The sequence below is a fragment of the Epinephelus lanceolatus genome, chromosome 21, assembly GCF_041903045.1.
Source record: "Epinephelus lanceolatus isolate andai-2023 chromosome 21, ASM4190304v1, whole genome shotgun sequence".
In the NCBI taxonomy this organism is placed as follows: domain Eukaryota; kingdom Metazoa; phylum Chordata; class Actinopteri; order Perciformes; family Serranidae; genus Epinephelus; species Epinephelus lanceolatus.
The window spans coordinates 32,350,740-32,375,916 of NC_135754.1; the positions used below are offsets into that span (position 1 = coordinate 32,350,740).

Here is a 25,177-nt window from a genome sequence, read left to right on the forward strand (position 1 = left end):
ACATATCACCTTGGGTTCGTCCTTCACCTTCTCAAAATGATCCCACACTTTGGATTTCCTGCCCGACATGTTATTAACTAGCCTGTGGAATAACCGCAGGTACCAGCCCTGGAAATTAACCTGACTCCTGTCTGACTGCTGAGCGTGGACACTTCCTGTGTCTGTCCTTTCAAATTAAAGTCACACATGGTCCAGTCATATAGGTTTGGATTTATTTTGACAAGGCGCAGCTCCTAATAGAGTTCCATGTTTGTTTATAAGCAATAAGTTTGTGATTTTACACAGTTATTATTATTATTATTAATTAATTAATATCCCCTCTCCTCTGTGTGTCTCTTCCCCGTACAGTCTGGTCTGACTCCGATCCATGTTGCAGCATTTATGGGACACGACAACATCGTGCACCAGCTGATCAGCCACGGGGCTTCCCCCAACACGAGCAATGTGGTGAGTTCTGTCTCCTCTTTGTTTCCGTCTCCCTCGAGTCCTTCTTGTCCCCCCTAAAGGACATTTTCAGTCTCTCTCCTGTAAAGCACAGCGTGTGAAAGTAGATAAGAACAATAAATGTATTCAAGTGCTGCACTTACAGTACAGGCCAAAAGTTTGGACACACCTTCTCATTCAATGCGTTTTCTTTATTTTCATGACTATTTACATTGTAGATTCTCACTGAAGGCATCAAAACTATGAATGAACACATGTGGAGTTATGTACTTAACAAAAAAAGGTGAAATAACTGAAAACATGTTTTATATTCTAGTTTCTTCAAAATAGCCACCCTTTGCTCTGATTACTGCTTTGCACACTCTTGGCATTCTCTCCATGAGCTTCACGAGGTAGTCACCTGAAATGGTTTTCCAGCAGTCTTGAAGGAGTTCCCAGAGGTGTTTAGCACTTGTTGGCCCCTTTGCCTTCACTCTGCGGTCCAGCTCACCCCAAACCATCTCGATTGGGTTCAGGTCCGGTGACTGTGGAGGCCAGGTCATCTGCCGCAGCACTCCATCACTCTCCTTCTTGGTCAAATAGCCCTTACACAGCCTGGAGGTGTGTTTGGGGTCATTGTCCTGTTGAAAAATAAATGATCGTCCAACTAAACGCAAACCGGATGGGATGGCATGTTGCTGCAGGATGCTGTGGTAGCCATGCTGGTTCAGTGTGCCTTCAATTTTGAATAAATCCCCAACAGTGTCACCAGCAAAACACCCCCACACCATCACACCTCCTCCTCCATGCTTCACAGTGGGAACCAGGCATGTGGAATCCATCCGTTCACCTTTTCTGCGTCTCACAAAGACATGGCAGTTGGAACCAAAGATCTCAAATTTGGACTCATCAGACCAAAGCACAGATTTCCACTGGTCTAATGTCCATTCCTTGTGTTTCTTGGCCCAAACAAATCTCTTCTGCTTGTTGCCTCTCCTTAGCAGTGGTTTCCTAGCAGCTATTTGACCATGAAGGCCTGATTCGCGCAGTCTCCTCTTAACAGTTGTTCTAGAGATGGGTCTGCTGCTAGAACTCTGTGTGGCATTCATCTGGTCTCTGATCTGAGCTGCTGTTAACTTGCCATTTCTGAGGCTGGTGACTCGGATGAACTTATCCTCAGAAGCAGAGGTGACTCTTGGTCTTCCTTTCCTGGGTCGGTCCTCATGTGTGCCAGTTTCGTTGTAGCGCTTGATGGTTTTTGCGACTCCACTTGGGGACACATTTAAAGTTTTTGCAATTTTCCGGACTGACTGACCTTCATTTCTTAAAGTAATGATGGCCACTCGTTTTTCTTTAGTTAGCTGATTGGTCCTTGCCATAATATGAATTTTAACAGTTGTCCAATAGGGCTGTCGGCTGTGTATTAACCTGACTTCTGCACAACACAACTGATGGTCCCAACCCCATTGATAAAGCTAGAAATTCCACTAATTAACCCTGATAAGGCACACCTGTGAAGTGGAAACCATTTCAGGTGACTACCTCTTGAAGCTCATGGAGAGAATGCCAAGAGTGTGCAAAGCAGTAATCAGAGCAAAGGGTGGCTATTTTGAAGAAACTAGAATATAAAACATGTTTTCAGTTATTTCACCTTTTTTTGTTAAGTACATAACTCCACATGTGTTCATTCATAGTTTTGATGCCTTCAGTGAGAATCTACAATGTAAATAGTCATGAAAATAAAGAAAACGCATTGAATGAGAAGGTGTGTCCAAACTTTTGGCCTGTACTGTATATCTGAGCCCCTGTGCAGCACTTTGTGTCTGAATGGTGCTTAGAAATAAACTTGCCCTGACTTAAATTCAACAGGAGGCCATAAACATGAGTCCAAATCACATTTTGATACCTAAATGAGGATGATGTGTTACAGAAGATTTCACAGACAGAGACAGACTGATACAGTCAAACACAGAGAGTCCTCTGAGGAGAAAACCTCTGTCGCCCAGGAAGGAGAGGAAGTCTATTAATGCCATGTGTACGTACGGAGAGGACTCATAAACACTCCTCTATAGGAGCTACGAGCTCTTACTCTTAGATTAAAGGAGGAAGAGGAGGAAAACAGACAGAGAGGGGAAGGTGGAGGACGAGTTGAAAGAGAAAGAAGTGAGGAGCAAACAGAGAGGGGAAACAGAGCTGCACGTTCAAGTCTTCAACCCCAACTATTTGGTCGCCCACGCCGTGTCTGTGGCCAGGTTACCGTAGAAACGGAGCATTATGGGACGTCATTATGGTGAGATGGGTGTGGAGAGGAAGGGGGTCTCCTTCTCTCTCTCCGTCTCTGTGTCCCATTAAAACAGAGGGAGAGTTTACATGAGGAAGGAGGGCAGAGAGGAAACAAAACTTTGGATCAACTATCAACCCCTTGTTCTGTGTGTGTGTGTGTGTGTGTTGCAGAGAGGGGAGACGGCGCTCCACATGGCAGCGAGAGCCGGACAGTCAAATGTGGTCCGATATCTGATCCAGAACGGAGCACGAGTCGATGCCAAGGCCAAGGTAGACCACATGACTGCAGGGAATTATCATCTGTCTAAACAGTGTTTGAATGTAATCAAGTACATTTACTCAAGGACAAGCACTACTTTGCTGAACGTGTTCCAGAGCTGCAACGATAAATTAGTACATCATGAGAGCCATATGAAATTGTTCACTGCATGTTTCAGAAATGCTGCTGAAACGTGTCACACTCACTAAGTAAAAGAAGTATTTTTTGAAAACAGTATTCTTAAGGAAAGAAAATCTTGGGAAAATGTGCCTGATGATTAAAAAACAACATTTTCATTGGGTGAATGCAATTACATAAAATAATAATAAATATAATAATAAGTGTAACCGGCTTGTATTACTGCTGCTGACTAGTTAGGGACATTTAATTTAATTTAATTTTATTGTTTTTATAATTTTTTATTTTATTTCATTTTATTTTGTTCTATTTTATTTTTATTATATTATTTTATTCTAGTTTTTTATTATTTTATTTTATTTTGTTCTATTTTATTTTTATTCTATTATATTATTTTATTTCTTATCATATTATTTTATTTTTGTGTAGTTTAGTTCGGCCATTTTCCAAATTATAAAACTCAAATGCTCTGGTAGATAGACAATGAATAAACATTAAGTTAATGCTTTCTTTTTTAGCGCTGAAAAAAAAAAAAAAAAAAGATACAAAAAAAGGTGTAGGCTGAAGCCTTACCTTATTACACCTACCCACTTAAGAGTAGTATTGCTACTTTTACTTAAATTAAAGATCTGGAGCCAGTTGCTTAAAACACCTTAAGTTTTCTCCATAAGTATGACACTTGATACTTAATTTCCCTGAAGCCGAGGGACTTACTGAAGGGTGTTGCACAGAATCCCTTAACTTCCTGAGTAAAGTAGAAATGTTAAGGCATTTACTGCATTGAAAAAGAGTTCACAGTGGTAAAATACTAGTGTCCATAATAACCATTTGTCTGCTTTCGCTTGAGCTTGTGATACCTGAAGTCTTTTGTGCAACGGTGTAACTAACTTTAAGGGATTCCTTAAGTGTAAGACCAAGATAAGAAGAAAACCTTAAATACTTAAGTGAACATTTTAAGGAAACCTGAAGGAAAAGATGTGTTTTGTGCAACTGATTTCATTCTAAGAAAGCCTTAACATGGACTTTAAGGAAAATCTTAACTTAAGGTGTTTTGTGTAACCAGCCCATGAGTACTTCTTCCACCTCTGCTTCTAAACACATCAAACCCATTTTGAGCCACAACAGCAAAGCCTCTACTCAACATATCAGATATATTTATCAGCAATTTTTATTTCAAGTTGTGTAAATATTTTAAATTGATTTACTTTTATTATCCGATTCGACACTTAAGTCCAGTGACATTTCTCCCTCAGCTGCTGTGTCGTCTTTATCAGTTTAAATTGTTTGTTTGTTTGGGAGTGTTCTAAGATTTCACTGACTTTAACTTGTCAGTGTCACTGCAGTGTAGCCTTGTTTCTTCTTACTTCCTGTTTCGCTCAGTGTCGGGTATTTCACCTTCACCTATGACGTCCCTGCCTGTTGTAGGTTTTGTTTTGTGTTTTTCTTTTCGTAGAAACTAATAAAAATGAAGTTTAAAAATGTTTGTTTGTTTGTTGTCACCAGGACGACCAGACCCCGCTGCACATCTCAAGCCGTCTCGGAAAGCAGGACATTGTCCAGCAGCTGCTGGCGAACGGAGCGTGCCCGGACGCCACGACCAGCTCTGGATACACACCTTTACACCTGGCTGCCAGGGAGGGACACCGAGACGTGGCCTCGGCGCTGCTGGAGAACGGAGCCAGTCTGGGCATCATCACCAAGGTAAACCTGATGTGTGCAGACGGATACTTATCGGACATTCACTGCTACACACACTGAACCTACTGCTCCAAAAACACATTAAAGAAACTTAGACTGAGGAAGTCAGTTACAGTTGAGAGTCTGCAGTGAGTGAGCTGGGTCAGGATAACTTCTCGAGTCTGGGAACTGTTCCTGGAGAGATTTTCTTTGTGTGTCTCATTTCCTCAATCACATCCATTTAAACTGCAGCAGAGTGTTTGATGGGCACGGTGTCGACACTGAGGAAAGTCCCTCAACTCTAAATAAAGTCAAACAGAGGAGATATTTCCAGGTGACTTTCAGCCATGACTTCATACTGGCAAAACAAAGCAACAGTTTCTGCTTGTGAAACTTTTGTACTAAATCTCTGAAGATCCTTTGTTGGGTCCCACCAATGAATTTACAAACGATTAGGACAAAGACTCTCAAATTTCACTCGTGTGTGTGAATATATGCGGCAAAAAAGCAAAGTCATTTCTTTTCAGAACAGTTTTTCCGAGCTTTCGCACCAATCACATTGTGCAGCACAATTACACAGAGGCTCCGTAGTCCGAACCAGCACGGTGAAAATTTACTACTTCTCTCAACCTTGACAAAAGCAGTGCTTACCAGATTCACTCCTTCCATCTTACCTTTCACAATAAAAGCCCTACACATACGTAAACGCTGTGTATCTGTCAGACGCTGCTCTGGGTCAATAGGATCCTGGTAGTTGCTGCAAATTCTCATCACTGCTGGTATGAATAGTTTAGATGCAAAATATTCTCAAGCAGTCATGTCGCTTTTCCTGTGTTGTTAATTCGTCATTCCCCTGGTGTGTAAAGGCCACACTAGGGTTGCCACCTTGGATTTGTGAAAAAAAGGGACACTCGACCAAATGTTTGAGGCAGAGGGCTCGGCCATTATTACTAGTTCAGACTGACCAATGAACATGAAATTCGGACATAGGAGACCAGATTTGCCATCATTTCATGTCCTTCTATGTGCCTGTATTTTATATTAATTTTTATATCAATGAAAAAACAAATCCGTGTTGCTAAATTCTTACATTTTTACATGTATCTCAGCATAGCAAGTTGGAAGTTGATGTTGGATTCTGCCATATCTGAAGAGGGGAGACTCTCTGGAATCTGGCAATATAAGAACCATGATGGTGGGACATTCTGTCACTTCACAGCTGTCCAAAACATGTGGTTTGTGCCAGGCGGACATGATTGCCAGTATTTTTTCATTATTGCAAGAAATTCCACTGACTCATTCACAAGTCAAAAATGTGTTTTATCTGAAAGAAACATGCAATATTTACATCTAAGATCATAGAAAAATAGCCAACCAAGTGCAATGATGTCCTCCAAGATAATATTTGCCACTTTGATTGCAGTAAAAAAAAAATTGGGCATTGGGGGGCACGTGTCCCCCTCAATGTATATGGTGACTACGGCCCTGTCATGTATGCATAATTAGGCTGCAGTTGTCTGGGTGCACAAAGGTGAAGTGGCTTGTCATACAAAGTTTGATGGAGTGTCAACTGGACAATATGGAGATATTTGCATCTTGAAAGCTGGACTACAAATGTGGATAGACAGGGAGAAACACACACAAGCCTAAGACGTGGTAAGATACGATATTCCTCACTATATGAAGTGACTGATAACAGATCTGTATAATGATTGTAAAGAAATTCGTCAGGTTTTTATTTGGTAGACAATTGATCTGTATTTATAGCATGATGGGATGACAGCACAATGATGTGTGTGGTATCCTCGGAAAGCTCTGGTCCTGCGCTTTCATGTGATATGCGTTGCATTTCTGTGCGACCCTGCATTCGTGAGTAATCCATCCAAGAGTAATGTGTGTGCAGAGCTGTATGAAAGCTCTGTTATACATAATTTTAGTGTAACTTGATCATTTTTTTTTCGCTGTGAAAACATTCGGAAAGCTACGATTCCGCTGTTTCACGTGATATGCGTGGTTTCTCTCTATGACACACGGTCGCGGAGAAAAACCATATAGAAGAACAGGTGTGAATTTGGACGCACTATGCGTCGTTCTGGATGGACTCCTTGGCCTGCTGCTGCATTTTCCCCAAAAAACGGGACAAATTATGTCCCAGGAGAGATTTTTTTTTTCCCGGGACAGCTGATGAAAAAAGAGAACAATTCTGGGAAAAACGGGACGGGTGGCAACTCTAGGCCACACACAGTTGTGTGTGTTGGTGGACGGCTGCTAATGACTCAGTAAAGTCAACAACTCTGATAGTGTGTCTCAAATCACATACTCACGTTAGTACACTTCCATGTAGTATATGCACTATGTACTTATTGCCGTAGTGCGCTAATTTCGACAGGGTAGTATAGTCTTAAATCAAACACAGCCGTTAGCTAGATAGCAAACTAGCATTAGCATTTGCATTATCGTTCGCGGTACCAAATCATTATAGACTGCTATATGGCTTATACCCGACAACAGTATAGTGGTGCTTAGTGGGCCATTTCCAGTTTGAGAAGTGGTCCCTCCCCTTCAGCTACGTAGCCAAGATGGCGACCATTGAGGGCAAGAAGTGTCCATAGTTCCACACTCAACTTCTTGACTGTTTTGAGTGCACCATCCAGGTACTCATAGTGCACTGCATTTTTCCATACTTCTCAGTGTGAACACACTTATGCACTCAAAATATTAGCACGAGTCTTAGCAGGTATCATGTTTATACCTTAGCTACCATCTTAGTTTAGCATGTTAGCATGCTAACATTTGTCAGTGTCTAGTTTAGTTTTGCAGGTATTTGGTCATAAACTAAAGTTTTGGACAAACCATCCAGTCCACCCAACTATTGGAAGAATCACCAAAGTCACCAGAGCTCATCATCTAGGAGCCACAAATGGCTGCATGAGTTAAATCCATCCAGTCACTGTGGAGATATGTCACAGAATAAGTGAAAACTTTAACTTGTTGGTGACGTTAGAGGAATCGTCAGGGGAGGTTACCAGGACTCATGAATGTCTTCAGGAAATTTTGTGCCGATTCATCCAATAGTTGTTGAGATATTTTCAATCTGGACCAAAGTGTCTGACGTCCCCAGAGCCATGTTGTTAGCATGCTTATCCTACCTATAAGTAGATATAACTCAACCCGTCTGTAATGACTGTAAAACATTTTAAAATGTTAACAAAGTCCTTTAATACCCACAATCACATTTATAGATTGTATTTCGATAAAATCTTTCCGTGTCACCTGAAAGTTGCCACATGACACAAAATGATCCTGACACACTAATGTAATGAAAAAGGAAAATGTCTCAGATCATTAATAGCCACTGCAGAGAAGTTACTGATATCTGTCTGATATTAAACAAGCAGTTGTAGTGAGAGGCCACTGCTTTTCAAGGTGACTGGAAGGGTGGATTGATGAAGCACAAATGTGGGCGACAGTCCAAACATTACAGTGAGGTTGAATATAATCAAGTTTCAGTAAATCAAGACACGCATGATTATAGATCACTCGCCCATCCTTCACCTCCACATTCACATTGTTCAGGGACCTTGAACCAGGGAGCCAGTTTGGATCCTGTCGAGTCCTGTAACTCTGACAACACACACACGTTTACACTGAAACAGAGCTGGTCGATGTGCCTCTGTTGCCTCATAGCTGAAGAATCTGATGTAACACATGCAACACACATCCCACTCACACCCCGAGCCCCTTTTTTAATTTCATCATTTTTAAGCACTGAATAATGAGTTCCCCATGTTGTGTTGTGTTGTGTTGTGTCATGACATAACCCTGCAAATGACTCAATTACATCCGATTAAACACATATGGTTTTGTGGAGCAGACATGTGTAGAGAATAAGTAAGAAACCATTAACGGGAGGGAATTTAACAACCGGAGTACAAGTCGGATTAGATTCTGTAATAAATTTGTTTGTCCTGTCGCTGTGTGTCTCTGCAGAAGGGCTTCACTCCTCTGCACGTGGCTGCAAAGTACGGGAAGATCGAGGTCGCCAACCTGCTGCTGCAGAAGAACGCTCCGGCTGACGCTGCGGGGAAGGTAACGTTGGTGTCCGAGAGACTGATGGTTAAAGAGAGACACAGCACAGTTAATAATCTTATCTGCAACACACACACACACATGTCAAAGTATTCTCCTCATCGCCACACTGCACTGTCTCTACATCACCATCTAACAATCCTTGTGTGTGCACCCAGAGTGGACTAACTCCACTGCATGTGGCGGCGCACTATGATAACCAGAAGGTGGCGCTGCTCTTGCTCAACCAGGGAGCTTCTCCGCATGCAGCTGCGAAGGTAAGAGTCCGTCACAGTGAGTTAGACTGAATGTTCCTTAATGCACTGATGCACCAGAACCTCTCTCCCACTCTCTCTGGCTCTGGGTGAAAGCAGGCTGACCTAGTTTCAGTCACCCACATGCAATTACACCGTGTACTATAGCTGAGCGAAGCTGATTGGCCGCTTGGATCCACTCTAACAGCATCCATCCAGAAAGAGCTGCCACTGGAATTAGCCAGGCCCCAATAACTAGTCTGTGTTTTCAGGCAGTGACAGTGAATCTCCAGCCACCAAAGCTTTATTGGGTCCAGTCAGATGTCTCAGAGGACTAATCCATATCTTTAAATGGTCTCTCAGGTTGTAGAAAGGCCTCTTTACACATAGATGTGACTCTGTATGAAGGTTTGTTTTGTACACGGAGAATAAAATGCTGCGCAACTGTTCAACCAGACTGACAACTGAAAGAGCAAAAACACCTCTGAGTAACAGCTGAATAAGAACAGAAGAAATCATTAGTCGTTGAAAGAAACAGGAAGCTTCACATCAAAGTGTCTGCACATTTAAAAATAAACAATCTTCTGTTTCTTTGTCCCCAGAACGGTTACACTCCGCTCCACATCGCAGCTAAGAAGAACCAGATGGAGATCACCACCACGTTACTGGAGTACGGCGCCACCACCAACACGGTGACACGTCAGGGGATCACGCCTCTGCACCTGGCGGCACAGGAAGGCAACGTGGACATAGTGACGCTGCTGCTGGCTCGAGACGCTCAGATAAACACGGGCAATAAGGTACGACGTCTGTACGGGTGTGTGGGTTTTAGAAGTAGACATGGGAGTAATATTTATGGTGGTTTTTCTGTGCGTTCTATGAACTTGTTTTTAATGGCTTGCACCTTGCTTCAAAAGTGATGACCTTTTTTTTATAGGCCAACCAGGAAGTTAGCGTCAACCTGATTCCCTCGTCAAAAAGCCCCTGGAATTTTTCCATTGGATTTTAGATTACTGCAGAAAATAAGCTCTGCAGCAAACAAACATTTATGATACTTCTGATGACTTCTACTTCTCACACTAGGGCTGCCCCCTCGACTAAGAATTTTCCTGGTCGACCAATAGTCGTCATTTAAGTCCATTAGTCGACTAGTCGCCCGCATGTTCATGATATGAATGTAATGATTAAATGATATATTTTGGTGGTTTGAGTTGAAGGTGTGAGAAAGAATAGTATCAGTAACATTGTTAACACTGTGCTACATTACAGAGAAATATAAACCGTACTAATGAACCTTCATTAATATAGGCCTATATTTTATCTACAAGTGCACGTCACACACTGAGCGAGCCGCCTGTTAATGACGCTGTGGGCTTATGGGCATGTAGCTACTTCCATGTTTCAGATGATACGTCATGTTTGTAGTCGACCAATGAAGATGAGTTTACATATCACCTTGGGTTCGTCCTTCACCTTCTCAAAATGATCCCACACTTTGGATTTCCTGCCCGACATGTTATTAACTAGCCTGTGGAATAACCGCAGGTACCAGCCCTGGAAATTAACCTGACTCCTATCTGACTGCTGAGCGTGGACACTTCCTGTGTATGTCCTTTCAAATTAAAGTCACACATGGTCCAGTCATATAGGTTTTGATTTATTTTGACAAGGCGCAGCTCCTGATAGCGTTTCATGTTTGTTGCAACAAAGCGACCAATGAAATCTTGTTGACCTTCCTGGTTGACTAAGAGCCTGTCCCAACACCCACACTTCCCTAGAAATACTCACTTGCACTTGGTTGTGCACGTTCACGTTTAGGCTAGTGGTGTCCCAAAACAGAAATGAGGTAGTGGAAGTGGTTTCCAACACTTAAAACCCGCCATAGATTCCAAGGGAGCTTCGACCCACACTTTCAACGAAGTGGGAGATGGAATTTCCCAGAACACCTTGCGAAGTCAGCAACTTCAGTATGGAGTTAGATTTGTGTCTTTATTACATGCGAGAAAATAAATGATATGAGAGAAAAAAAAATGTTTGAGAGAAAAAGTTTTCACACTGATAGCAAAAAATAATAATATTTGAGACTAAAAAAAGTTTTGAGAGAAAGTATTTTGTCATAGAATATAAAAAAAATAATTTGAGATTTAAAAAATGATTTCCCAGAAAAAAAACTTTTTTTTTACTCTCAAATATTATTTTTTTGCTATCAGTGTGAAAACATTTTCTCTCAGAAAAAAATTGTTTCTCTCAAAACATTTTTCTTCTCTCTCTCAAAACCTAAGTCTTTGCTCTCATGTCAGGATTTTGCTCTCGCTGCAAAAATAACGTCATGGACAGGGCCACGTTCCTATTGGCCAGTCTCAATCAAATTGACAGCTGGGTGAGGATCGTCTTGGGAGTCGAATTCAACTGAATCATTCATCCACCATGGTGGATTCACCTGCATAGATGTGCCGCGTTATTTGGGAGCGGAGACTCCAATGTTTGGGTAAGATGATGACACAGATAATGAATGATTCAGCTGAATTCGACTCCCAAGGCGATCCTCACCCAGCTGTCAATTCGATTGAGACTGGCCAATAGGAACGTGGCCCCGCCCATGACATTATTTTTGCAGCGAAAGCAAAATCCTGACACGAGACCAAAGACTTAGGTTTTGAGAGAGAGAAGAAAAATGTTTTGAGAGAAACGATTTTTTTTTTTTTTTTGAGAGAGAGAGAGACAGAGAGAGAGAATGTTTTCACACTGATAGCAAAAAAAACCCCTATTCTTTTTTTATTTTTATTTATTTATTTTTTCCTTGGTTGTCTGCATTTTTTTTACAAACAGCAAGACCTCCTTGATTTTTTGTTCAATAGCAAAAAAATAATATTTGAGAGTAAAAAAAAAGTCTTTTGAGAGTTTTTTTTTCTGTGAAATCATTTTTTAAATCTCAAATTATTATTTTTTTATATTCTATGACAAAATACTTTCTCTCAAAACTTCTTTTAGTCGCAAATATTATTATTTTTTGCTATCAGTGTGAATTCTGGCAGTGTCAAATATTTTTATTTCTCTCATATAATTTATTTTCTCGCATGTAATAAAGACACAAATCTAACTCCATACTTCCGCAAGTTGTGGAAAACAATTTGTTTCTGTATGATCAAAATGTAGGCTATACAAACAACAGATGGTTGGACTAGCGCACACTCATCAGCAACTCGGTTGAACACAGCGTCAAAATATTTAAACAAATCGACTTACCCGAACAAAATCGATCAGAACTAGAAGACGTCGTAGGCGCCTCCTGTTTTCAGCATTTCTTCATTGTTGATTCATCAGACAGAGAAGAATAAACATAGCACACGCCACAACACAAGCACTGGAGCCGGCATTTTCATTGCGTCGCTACTACGTGTGACATATGCCTGCACATCGGCCACGCCATTTGCAGGAAGTGGTGTCTGATTTCTTAGGGAAAGGTCTCTACCCAAATATTTCTCACTTCCCTCATCAAGGGCTATCTCGCAAACGAGGGCACTCAATACCAAGTGGAATATTTAAGGGGTAGAAATGGGATTGGGCCTAACTTTGGTTGACTATAAGGGGGCAGCCCTAGTACTTACTGATGACGTAGAACAAAATGTGAAAGTCTCATAACCGTGTGTTAACCACAGACCTTACTTCAGTCATCGAACCAAAAAAACCCCAATGATTTCTGAGACGAGAGAACCAGGAGTGCTAAAATGCTAATTCATTTCAGGGTTTTATGACTCAGTCCTGCAGCAGTTTATTGGTCACCACAGTGCACAGACTTCTGGATTAGAGTGTACTGTATTCAACACCTTTTCATCACTCAATCTGTCTCAGTCTGTATATTTAACTGTCTGTCTGTGTGTCCTCAGTCTGGTCTGACTCCGCTCCACCTGGCTGCTCAGGAGGATAAAGTCAACGTTGCTGAGGTGTTAGTCAATCAGGGAGCAACTATAGACCCAGAGACCAAGGTAACGCTGCAAGTGTCTTCTTGTCCTTTTGCTCAAGTGATTATTAAGCAAAATGCCAAATATTCACTGCTTCTTAAATTTGAGGATTTGCTTATTTTCCCTGATTTACACTGCTGTCATTAGAATATCTTTGGGTTTTGGACTTTTGGTTGAACAAGACATGTCATCTGAGGATGTCGCTGAGAAGTATTGTAGTATAGTACATTATAGTAATGGATTACATTTCCCTTGGGGGATCATTAAAGTATTTCTGATTCTGATTCCAAAATGATTTTCTGTACCATCAGCTGGGATACACTCCTCTCCATGTGGCCTGTCACTATGGCAATGTGAAGATGGTCAATTTCCTGCTGAAAAACCAGGCGAGGGTCAACGCCAAGACCAAGGTAACCATTCAGTGTGTGTGTGTGTGTGTGTGTTTATTCCTTTAACTGTGAGCAGAAGAGATTTGAGCTGTGTCATATTCTCAGACAGACTGTGTACGTCTGTGGGAGCAGATTAAATGTATTTAACTCTCACCTTTTTATTTCCCTCCTCTGCAGAACGGTTACACTCCTCTCCATCAGGCTGCGCAGCAGGGACACACACACATCATCAACTTGCTGCTACATCACGGAGCATCGCCTAACGAACTCACAGCTGTCAGTACACACACACACACACACTTGGATATTTTCAGTTTGTAGCTTGTAATCTGTTCTCTTTTTCCAAATTCTACCAAAAGTACCAAATACTTTGTACTCGTCTAAACACAAGGCATCAAAGACCTTTGATGGTTATGATTTTAGTCGACACTCAAGTCCTTGTCAAGTTGATCAAAAGAAGAGCAGTAGTTTTGATTACCTCGTACTGTTTCCATCCCATCACTCACCTCTGTTTTGTTGTGTTGTGTTTTTTTGTCCAGAATGGGAACAGCGCTCTGTCCATCGCCAGGAGGCTCGGCTACATCTCTGTAGTTGACACACTCAAAGTGGTGACAGAGGAAACTCTGACAACTCAGGTATGCATGTGCTTCTGAGAGTTTGTATTTGAACATATCATGCGTGGGCCTGGTTCACTGAAATTTATTTAGATCTTTTGTGATTTAAAACACTGGCTTTAGAAATGTTTTCTTATTGTATTTTCTAGTAATGTTAACTTCCATCCGAATTCTTTTTATATACCACACACTGAAAAATGTCCACATGAACTTTCCATAAATTCTCAAATAGCAGCTGAGGTCGTGATTTAAAACGGTATTTTTTTGTTTTATTGGGCCTTTGTGCCTACCCTTGGCACAAATGTCCAGGTGCTGTCAGGTTGAAGATGTTTGTGAAGCATCCATATGTTAGAATTTGTAGTTTCTGTACAGCAACACCCATATTTAAAGGATCGTCTACTATCATAGCTACACATGAGTTCGTACAGACATGGATGTAAACTGTGACTGCAACGTTCAGGCTCATGGAAGTATACAAACATGAGGCGGTAATTCTTGTTTTGTTCTTATTTTGCTGTGTTAGGGATGTTTCTTAGCGGGGCACTAAGGTGAGGTTGGTCCTTTTAAAATATTAGTGACCAGGTGCCAAACTATAAGCAGCACACACCCGAGAGTAAAGTATTAAAACTGCAGACAAAGCACTGAAAAAACGCACATATAGCGAGGCAAAACGCCAAACTCTTAAAGCTCATTTCAAAATGAGAGTTAATCAGGGGATGGCTTTCACCACCCATCCATCCATTTTCATCCGCTTATCTAAAGCTGGGTCGTGGGGGCAGCAGGCCGAGCAAAGCACCCCAGACGTCCCTCTCCCCAGCAACACTTTCCAGCTCCTCCTGGGGGACCCCAAGGTGTTCCCAGGCCAGACGAGATATGTAATCCCTCCAGCATGTTCTGGGTCTGCCCCGGGGCCTCCTACCAGTGGGACGTACCTGGAACACCTCTAACAGGAGGCGCCCAGGAGGATCCTGATCAGATGCTGAACCACCTCAACTGACCCCTTTCAACATGAAGGAGCAGCGGCTCTACTCCGAGCTCCCTCCGGATGTCCGAGCTCCTCACCCTATCTCTAAGGCTGAGCCCAGACACCCCACAGAGGAAACTCATTTTGGCTGCTTGTATCCACGACCTCATTCTTTCGGTCACTACCCAGAGCTCATGACCATAGGTGAGGGCTGGGACGTAGATGGACCGGTAAATCGAAAAGCTTCGCCTTCTGGCTCAGCTCCCTCTTCACCATGATGGTCTGGTGCAGCGCCCACATCACTGTAGATGCTGCACCAAACCGCTGATCCATCTCAAACATTCTACCCTCACTCATGAACAAGACCCCGAGATACTTGAACTCCCTCGCTTGAGGCAGTAACATCTCCCAATCCAGAGGGGGCAATCCACCAGTTTCGCCAGAGAACCATGGCCTCAGACTTGGAGGTGCTGACTCTCTCCCAGCTGCTTCACACTCGGCTGCAAACCGCCCCAGTGCATGCTGGAGGTCACGGTGTGATGAAGCAAACAGAGCCACATCATCTGCGTAACGCAGAGACGCAATTCTGAGGTCCCCAAACCCGACCATTTCCTCCCCTTCTTAGTCATTAGGTCAAGGTCCGCACTGTTTAATATTCTTAGCGTCACACTTGTGTTTGGCCATGTCGCTGAGCTAGTTTGTCAAGCTGTTAGTTACTCACTCTACAGCAGGAAACAGCCCTTAAAAATAAAAGCTCTGTGTTGGAAAATCACTGCTGAATGGACCTGGGACCCCACTTTTGGACTACGACCAACCAGTTAGGAACCACTGGTGTACGTTAAAGTTTTTTAAGTTTATATATAACTTGTTTTTTATCATATGTCTCCCTGTTTTCAGATCTGCTTATTCTGTCAATGCCTAGTTGTTAGAAATGCTCTCACTAATTACTTGCACTCAGCTCTAGTTTGCCTTTCTAAATTAAGCTGGTGTCGAGGAGACTACCTGCAGTATTGCTTCACAATAAAAGCCTCCCAGTGGCTCAAAGGGCACAGACCCTCTCCTTCCTGGTAGGTTTTTAATACGAAACATCTGTGTTGGATTGTAATTTCACGGTAGCTTAAAACAGATTTTAAAAAAAATAAACATCAAAGTGGAAGCAATTGGAAGTAATGAATGAAAGCAGTGTTTAACAGAGAAACCGTAAAGTTCTACTGACTGGATAATTATTGTGGAAATTTGCCATGTGAGCCATTAAAGTCCAGATGATTCCACTCCTCCATCTTTGTTTCTGTTCATGCTGGTCATTATGTGAATAATTGCTTTCTAGCTTTCTGTGATCATTGACTGTTTGGATGGTGTTTCTGTGCGACAGACGGTGATAGAGAAGCACAAGATGAACGTCCCAGAGACCATGAACGAGGTGCTGGACATGTCCGACGATGAAGGTAAAGATTCACTTCACAGCTTATTGATGTTAAAGTCAGTTTAACTTTAACTCCATCAGATTGTTCTCCTCACACAACCTGTCCTCGTCACTAAATCCTGGAGAGACGTCTGTAAAATCTCAGGTTGAGTCATATTTGGCTTTCGGGGCTGGAATAGCATGAGATCCCTGTGCTCCTGTGGTTGCCATATTTCCCCACTGTTGTCATGGAAACAGTTATTTTGTTGTTGCTGCTGAGCTTTTTTATTTCCCGTCATTAACTTATTTCATCATTTGACATTTTAGCTTCAATCGTGATTTAAGCCTTTCTTTCCAAAGTGACACATCCAGCCTCCGAACGATTATTCATTCATCAGTTATTAATTCTTTCTTTGCCTTTAATTTTGTTATAAATATGATTTTCCCATATTTTTGGTTCCCTTTTTTTCTCTAACCCTCTCCTCCATCCCAATCACACAGTCTGTAAAGCCAATGTCCCCGAAATGATCACAGAGGACTATATATCTGATGTGGAAGAAGGTATTTTTCATCTTTCTTCATCTTTTTGTTCTTTAACTCTTAACTTCTTTCACACCTCTTTCTGCATGTCGTCCTCTGTTCTTAACATTTCCAATCTGTGGCTTCTCTTTGTCTTTGGTGTCAAGATTTATATGTTCTTTGTGTCATTTAATATAGTGAAATATCATGATGGTTTGGGCGATATCACTGGTATTGTATCTCAACTCAGTTGTCAGGGTAAACATTGGCACTGCGTGTTTCTGCAAACCATGGATACGTCACAATTGTACATTATTATGAGGCGGATATGTTGAAAGATTACGTTTCAACAGTGCTGTGGTTAACGTGGTGAGGTTTAGGCACAGTCTTTTGGCTGCTGTGAAACTGCGCCTATGTAGAGCAACAAAAAAGTTTATCTTTACAACCAAGAAAGGACGGCAGAGGAGATACCTGCACACCAACACAACTGGGCTGGACAGCCACAAAAAAGCTTCACAGGCTGAGATCAATGCATGGTTATGGTTTGAAAAAGATCACTTTTAGATTTAAAACACTTGCCTTTAGAGGCTAAAAAGCTGCAGGAAACGTGGCCATATCTCTGTAAAAAACAGCTGCATTTTGTGGCACAATTCTGGCAGGAAACACAGTGATGTCTCGGTAAAAACACAACCACTTTTGGTTTTACTGTCCCAGCTGAAAACGTAGTGATGTCTCGGTAAAATACAACCACTTTTCGTGGTACTATTCCATTAGGATACGCAGTGATGTCTTGGTAAGTAACAACCACTTTTTGTGCCACAATCCTGGCAGGAAACTACGGAAGCGTATTGCATTCACTTGACAACTGGAGAAACACTGCAATGTCCAGCAGATCTGAATGGGCTTTTCATCTGAACAACCGCAAAGTCTTAAAGTGCCCACGTAAAGTCGACAAACTAATGATAATGCCATCTATATGACTTGGAGACAAGAGTTTCTCCCAGTGTCTCAACCCCAGAACAAAGTAAAACTGGATTAAACTAAACAAGCGGGTCATGTTTGCTTCCATTATATCGAGCTCTCAAGAAAGGAATGAAAGTGTCTGTTCTATTGCTCTCTTAACTCAGAAAAAAATACTCAGAAAAATAGAAAAAAAATTACCACAAAAAACAGAAAAAATTACACTGAAAAACTGAAAAAAAAAATTACCATGAAAAACAGAAAAAAATTACCACAAAAAAAACAGAAAAAATTACACTGAAAAACAGAAAAAAATACCACGAAAAACAGAAAAAAAATTACCACGAAAAATGAAAAAATTACACTAAAAAACAGAAAAATAAAAAATTACTCTGAAAAAACAGAAGAAATTACGCTGAAAAACAGAAAAAAAAAATTACCATGAAAAATGAAGAAATTACACTGAAAAACAGAAAAATAAAAAATTACTCCGAAAAATCAGAAAAAATTACTCAGTAAAACAGATTTTTTTTTTTTTTTTTTTATTTGTCAAGTGAATGCAATACGCTTCCGTAGGAAACACAGTGATGTCTCAGTAAAAAAAAAAAAAAAAAGTCACTTTTCGTGGCACAATGCTGGGAGGAAACACAGCAGTGTTTCAGTAAAATAACCACTTCTGGTGGCACTATCCTGGCTGTAGATGCCGAGATGTCTCTGTAAAAAACAACCGCACCATCCCCACTGGAAATGCAGCGATGTTATGATATAAAGCAATTGCTTTTCGTGGCACTATCCTGGCTGGAAACATAGCGATGTCTCGGTAAAAAACGACTGCTCTTTGGCATCATCGCCATCGGAAATGCAGTGATGATATGGTATAAAGCAAACGATTTTCGTGGCACTATCCCAGCTAAAAACGTAGTTATGTCTCGGTTAAATACAACTGCTTTTTGTGGTACTTTTTCATTAGGATACGCAGCAATGTCTTGGTAAATGACAACCACTTTTTGTGGCACAATGCTGGGAGGAAACACAGCAGTGTTTCAGTAAAATAACAACCACTTTTTGTGGCACTATCCTGGCTGTAGATGCCGAGGTGTCTCTTTAAAAAACAACCACTTTTTGGCACCATCCCCACTGGAAATGCAGCGATGTTATGATATAAAGCAAGTGCTTTTCGTGGTACTATCCTGGCCGGAAATGTAGTGATGTCTCGGTAAAAAACAACCACTTTTCCCGACACTATCCCGGCAGTAAATTCAGCAAGGTCTCAGTATAAACCAACCATTCTCAACTGCACTATCCCAGCTGGATATTTAGCGAGGTTTCTTTAAAAATCAAACACTTTTCGTGGCACAATCTTGCCAGGAACCACCTTTTTTTTGGGCACTATCCACAGTGAAAACACAAGGAGGACTTGCTAAAAACAACCGGTTTTGTTGTTTGTAATTCTCACCTAGAGGTCACACCATCCACCTTCCCAGTGACAGAGTCAGCTCATATATTGTGTCCATTTTGAAATGCTGATATGACACATATGAAACATGCAGTGGTTTTCTGAAACGTACAAAGCCAACATTTTCTTATCTGGCGACTGAGCTGTATTTTCTACAAGGCTATCAAGCTTTTAAATCACAGTTTTTCTGATTAATTTTTTCAAGCGTAGTCCCAAACCGTCGCACTGTACACATGTGACACATCATGCTGTACTTCAGCACTTTCAGTTGCTGCTTCCCGCTCCCACTCTCTCATGCTGTGTCGCTGTAAAGCATCCAGTATTTCCATTCACCGAAATTCAGGGAATATGCCCTTTTTTCTCTCCTGGTTGCCATGCCAACTGTCTGCATATGGCGTTGTGGCGTGTGTGACAGATTTCTTTTCACACAGCGAAGTAAACGGCTCACACACACACACTTGACCCTTTGTCTTCAGAGGGCTTGTCAGTGACGCTTCCATTGTAGTTTCACACATTCGAGCCAAAGCAAACATGGTGTCAGCTGCTGTGTGTGTGTGTGTGTGTGTATCTCTTTTCTCTCGGTCTCTAGTGAGGCTAAAAAGCAGCTGAACTTGAACTTTTCAGTCACTCACTCTGTCTAATGAGACTGGGGGGAGGAAAGAAACCAGAAACTGATATATTGAGGTCTTTTCAATCAATAGCTTGTTTCATTTCCGCCCTGCAGCATTTTTGCTAAAGTCTGTGTTGATGGTAAAGAATGGTTGCTTTCAGTTTCAGGCAGTCACATGTTTAATGCACATTCCAGTTTTTATAGCTGCTAAATGTCAGCAGCCTGCAGAAATATACATTTCCTCGACAGAAGTTTACCTCTCCACAGCGGCTAAAGAAATACTGCACCACAAAATAATTATTTAGGTATCAATCAGTCATCTGGTGTTACACTGAATTTGTGAGGAAAACTGTTGCATCCCTCTACAGTGAACGAAGAATCCAAAAACTGTATTAAAACATCTGTTTACAAACTCTCACACAAGTCATGCAGTATTATCCACATCTCATTAATCACTGTTTTTGCTACAACATTAAAAACATTAAAAATTAAAACACTTCTGCATAAATAGTCTCAGGACTGAAATACAAGGGGCACAGACGCTGCACGACTTGTCTCTCACCCTCACCTGGGCGACCCAGCCGGGGGGTGATCAGTCCCCGACTTGTGTCCAAGTGGCCCACTACTTCATGGATCCCCCCTCCGGATCCACAGCCTCAAGGATGTTTTTGACGGTTCTTTTGCACAGCTGACCTTTTACTCCAAGGAGTTTGAGGGTTCGACGCAATGACTGGCCAGCGAATCCGCAGCACCCAACCTTGATTGGTTCAACACGGGCTTTCCAGCTTTTGTGAACTCCTTTTACCATAAAACTTCAATTAGTAGCCCGGGCTATTATTTGCTTAAATAACTGAACTCAACAGACTTATATATGGGACAGGCCTTTAATTCCTTTCACACAAAACTGTTGCTCAGCAAAGATGTGTTATAAAACAATCACAACTTGGATTAAATCAAAAACTCTTTTGATTCTTTTGATCTGAGGACCCTTACGGACTAAAGGAGTGGACACATATTCTGACTTAATGACAGCTTCTGAGGAAGGTTTTTCATCATGCTGGTAAATGCAAATGCATTAAAGTCTTCTGTGGTGCTCATGGTTCCAGTAAAATGAACTGAACGACTGATTCGTGGAGAATCTAACACCGGATTTCCACTGGATGCGTGTCCGTTGCGGAACGGCAGCGCTGGTTATCCACTGCGTGCTCCGCCGTCCGTCAACACCCACCGGGTGCACTGCCATGATTAACATCTCCTCGTCCATGGTGTCAACGGGGTGAAATGACGTCTGAAAACCTCTGAAATGTTGACTTCAGGCCTGCCTCTGCCCATTATGTAGTTTTCAAGGTGTAGTGCAGGGAAATATGATCCGCTGGGAACACTGTGTATTTTATTTTGAAAATTAACCGGATGTTTTATTTTGTTTCTGTGCATGACTTCCTGCCCCGCACGATCTGCTCTGTGCTGAACTGCTACGTTGTGCTCTGGCGTGCAGCAAAAATAGAAGTCCTGCGTATCTGTTGTGGAGGGCTCCGGAGTGCCTCAGCTGAGACAGAGCCGGAACGCAGCACAGCCGCAGCCGGTGGAAACACACACATTGACTAGAATTGAATCCTATCGGCTCCGTTGCCGTGCCAGAGCGGAGACGCAATCAACACGCATCTGGTGGAAATAGGCCGTAACCGAGCTAACAATATGCAGCATCTCCATATTGACAAAAGTTTAAACATTTATATTTAGTTGTTGGTAGTCAACAACCTGTTTAACACATCCAAAGAACTTCCATAAAAATCAACTGCTTGGCAACCAGACCAGGCCTCTATTAGAGACAGGCATTTATTTGTCACTAGTAAAAGGGAGTGGGTGTTAAATTAGAATTAAGCTTTTAATTGAAGTTTTACGGTATTTAAATTCATCGAGAATTTTCTCTGTTTTTGGATTCTTCGTTCACCGTGGGGACATGCAAGAAAAAAACATTTTCTTTGCTGATTCAACGTAACACGGGGCGAGTAACTGAGTAAGTGTTCCTTTATGTAACTGAATGGACAGATATAATGAGATTAGCAGGTGAACTATAGTCTGTACCGATCAGAGACTTCTGCTCGCTGCCATTTAGATTTAACACAATATAGAAATGCAGTATAATGTCACAGTAGATGTCTACATATACCGGCCTGTGTGGGTCTGACCCATGAGTTATGGCTCTGTACTTCAATATTTAGTCTTTCTCTGAAGATGTGCTGAGCTGATGACAGAAAAGTAAAATGTAAACAGGCTCTGTGTCACTAATATTCCTGCGTGCATGATTAAGAAATATTGCAGTTGTTCCAAAGGGATGAAAAGGTATATTTCTGCTTTATTTGAACAGAGGTGGATGTTGGAAACATCTCCATCAGCTATTCCTGTGAGTCCAGAGTACGGTGATGTCGCTGTAACTAACTCCAGTAACCCACAGTCTGACGTGTTGCAGCTACACTCATGAACTAAACTCATTCTGTATATTTCTGTGCACGTTTGCCTTCACAAAAGTTGTTGCTGTTTTGCGTGAGTCGAGTGTCCCATCTTTAATTTCGGGTCTAAAAATACATCAAGTGTAACTGTAGGCACGCACACACACACACAGCTGCGTAACAGACATGGTTAACGTCTCCAATAACACACACACACAGTCCGTGATCTAAATCCGGACGACCCACAAACCCTCTGCAGTCTGTTATAAACTGCTGAGAGTTTTTCCACAGTTGTAAAGTAAATTAATATGTGGTTAGCGTGGATATAAAATCTGAATCATAAGATAACTTAACTGTTTATAAGGCAATAACATAGTGACCACATGCTGGCTCATTTTAGATGCCAAGTTTTCTGCATGTTCCAAAAACTGATGTCGCACTTCATCAAATGTTTCCAGTGCTGCTTTTTAACGATGACCCAAAATCTGTCTTATGTTTTAATCTTCGTCCCTTTAATGCTGGTCCATAGCTTTGACTTTTTATATTCTAATTATAACACACTAGCTAGAGAAAATATTTAAAAATAAAAGAAGAGCAGTTATTAGAAATCAGAAATACTCTAGTGATCCCCGAGGGGAAATTATGATTTGTCACTCTGATGTAAAGAATAGATAATTATAAGTAGTAAGAATAAGAGTATGAAATAGACGTACATAAATACAAAGCAATAAAATAGAAGTGAAAATGTGAATTTAAAATAAAAGTGAATGTGCATTATGCTACAGTGTTTAACGATAGTACTTAAGATATTAAAAATATTAAGAATAAAATATAAATCGTCACTGTTTTTACGCTGTAAATGTGAAAATTAAATTGCAATTACATCAATTGAGTAAAACAAGAATAGAATAATAATAATAAGAAGAAAAATGTGCTTTGTATGTTGAATTAGCGTCTGACACTGTGAGGGAGGAGGAGTTGTACAGGCTGATGGCGACAGGCAGGAACGACTTCCTGTGGTACTCTGTGGTGCATCTTGGGGACGGAGTCTGTCACTAAATGTGCTGCTGTGTTGGACCAGCACATCGTGGAGTGGCTGGGAGACATTGTCCAAGATGACACGAATCTTAAGCGCCTTTTACACTGCCAGATTTTTGGCAAAATTCGGGCCGTTTTGCCGGCAAGCTGCGAGCGTTTAGACACACAGAGCCGGATTGGCGAGTTGATCCGGGGTGCCAAATTTTCCGCCTCATAGGGTAGACATATTAGCAGAACCTTTGTGGTATAAAAAGAACAAGGCAGCCTTCTGCCACAGGAGGAGCTGCTGATGACTTGTGGGAGGAGCTGTTGATGACGCCGCACGTGTGACCCACTGGCGGTGGATAAACAGAAAACAGCTGATAGCAGGAATTAGCGAGCAGCTAGTAGCAAAAGGGAAACACAAACCTGACAGACACTGTAAAGATGAGCAACTGGGGAGACAAGGAATTGCGCGCCCTCTTTGTCCTCGCAAACAAAGAGGCCATTAACCGTCAGATGACGAGAGCGGTGAAGAACGGGCCGACTTATGAGAGAATCGCCGAAGGACTGACCAGCCGCGGCTTCCCTCCCACATCACTGTTTACGTCACACTCTGAGCTACACGTTTTGTTACTTGCTCACGCCCCCTATTGCCCCGAAAAAGGCGCATTCTGTATAAACAAAAGTAGGTAGATGGTATTTTGCTGCACTCCCTGATTTTGTTTTTATACTGCCAATGCTGAAAAAAGACTGATTGGACTTTCCTGCAAATTTGCACAATTCCTATTTGAAAAGAGCTTTAGACAGCATCCTCCTCTCTGACACTGCCACCAGAGAGTCCAGCTTCACCCCATGACGTTACTGACCTTCGAATCAGTTGTTGACTCTGTCGGCGTCTGCGACCCTCAACCTGCTGCCCCAGCACACAACAGCTAACAGGAGAGCACTGGCCGTCACAAACTCATATACATCCTTAGCATTGTCCGGCAGATGTTGAAGGACCTCCTCAGAAAATAGAGGCGGCTCTGGCCGGTCTTGTAGAGGGCTTCAGTGTTCGTAGACCAGTAGGTTTACGCTTTGACTTCATCAGACTAAGTTGAGACTTAATTTGTCATCAATATATTTTTTCAATCTGTTATGTAGGATAAAGCGTCGTCAATTTTTTAAATAAATTTTTCTGAGCTTTTGCACCACGAACAACGAGGATGATTAAACAACAACTTGGAGTTTCTGAAGAGCGTTTTTGGTCCGAACCAATACAACAGACCAATACAACCTTGACAAAGGCGGCCCATATCAGTTCATATCCGTTCATACCTTTCACAATAAAAGCCCTACACATATACTCTGCGTAACTGTTCAGCAAAAGGGACTCAAAGTCAGAGCTTTTCCCTGAAAGGAAACTCAACAGAATAGTTAACAGTTGCTCAGGCTACACAGCATCTTACCTCAGACAGACTGCTGGACGATACTTTAGGTCAGCAAGATCCCAGTTGCCGCATATTTGCATCGCTGCCAAACTAAAGCAGTAAACAGTTTGGATGCGAAATATTTGCAGGTGCAAGTATTTTGCATTTTTATGTTGTTCACTCATCACATCCCCGGGGTGTAAAGGCCTTAAGACATGACTTACTGTGGACTTGACCTGACCCTTGAATGTAAAAACATTCAGTGTTATGTTGTTTAAATGTTCCGCAGTCAGACCTGAAAGACTTGCACACTGACTTGT

At 41.7% G+C, this 25,177-nt stretch overlaps 1 protein-coding gene across 48 annotated transcripts in view; it reads left to right on the forward strand.

Annotated features, from left to right (window-relative positions):
- LOC117246674 (ankyrin-3-like) overlaps positions 1-25,177 on the forward strand; it is a 235,944-nt gene that overhangs the window by 138,685 nt on the left and 72,082 nt on the right. For 28 of the 48 annotated variants that reach the window (XM_078163045.1, XM_078163061.1, XM_078163054.1 and 25 more), the window contains exons 13-25: positions 349-447; positions 2,878-2,976; positions 4,607-4,804; positions 8,771-8,869; positions 9,028-9,126; positions 9,705-9,902; positions 12,990-13,088; positions 13,376-13,474; positions 13,631-13,729; positions 13,993-14,088; positions 16,404-16,476; positions 16,935-16,994; positions 22,347-22,382. In XM_078163045.1, coding sequence (XP_078019171.1) covers positions 349-447; positions 2,878-2,976; positions 4,607-4,804; positions 8,771-8,869; positions 9,028-9,126; positions 9,705-9,902; positions 12,990-13,088; positions 13,376-13,474; positions 13,631-13,729; positions 13,993-14,088; positions 16,404-16,476; positions 16,935-16,994; positions 22,347-22,382 — 1,354 coding nt within the window. The remainder of the gene's footprint in view (positions 1-348; positions 448-2,877; positions 2,977-4,606; positions 4,805-8,770; positions 8,870-9,027; positions 9,127-9,704; positions 9,903-12,989; positions 13,089-13,375; positions 13,475-13,630; positions 13,730-13,992; positions 14,089-16,403; positions 16,477-16,934; positions 16,995-22,346; positions 22,383-25,177) is intronic. The other 20 variants (XM_078163060.1, XM_078163056.1, XM_078163057.1 and 17 more) reach the window with 2 other exon arrangements.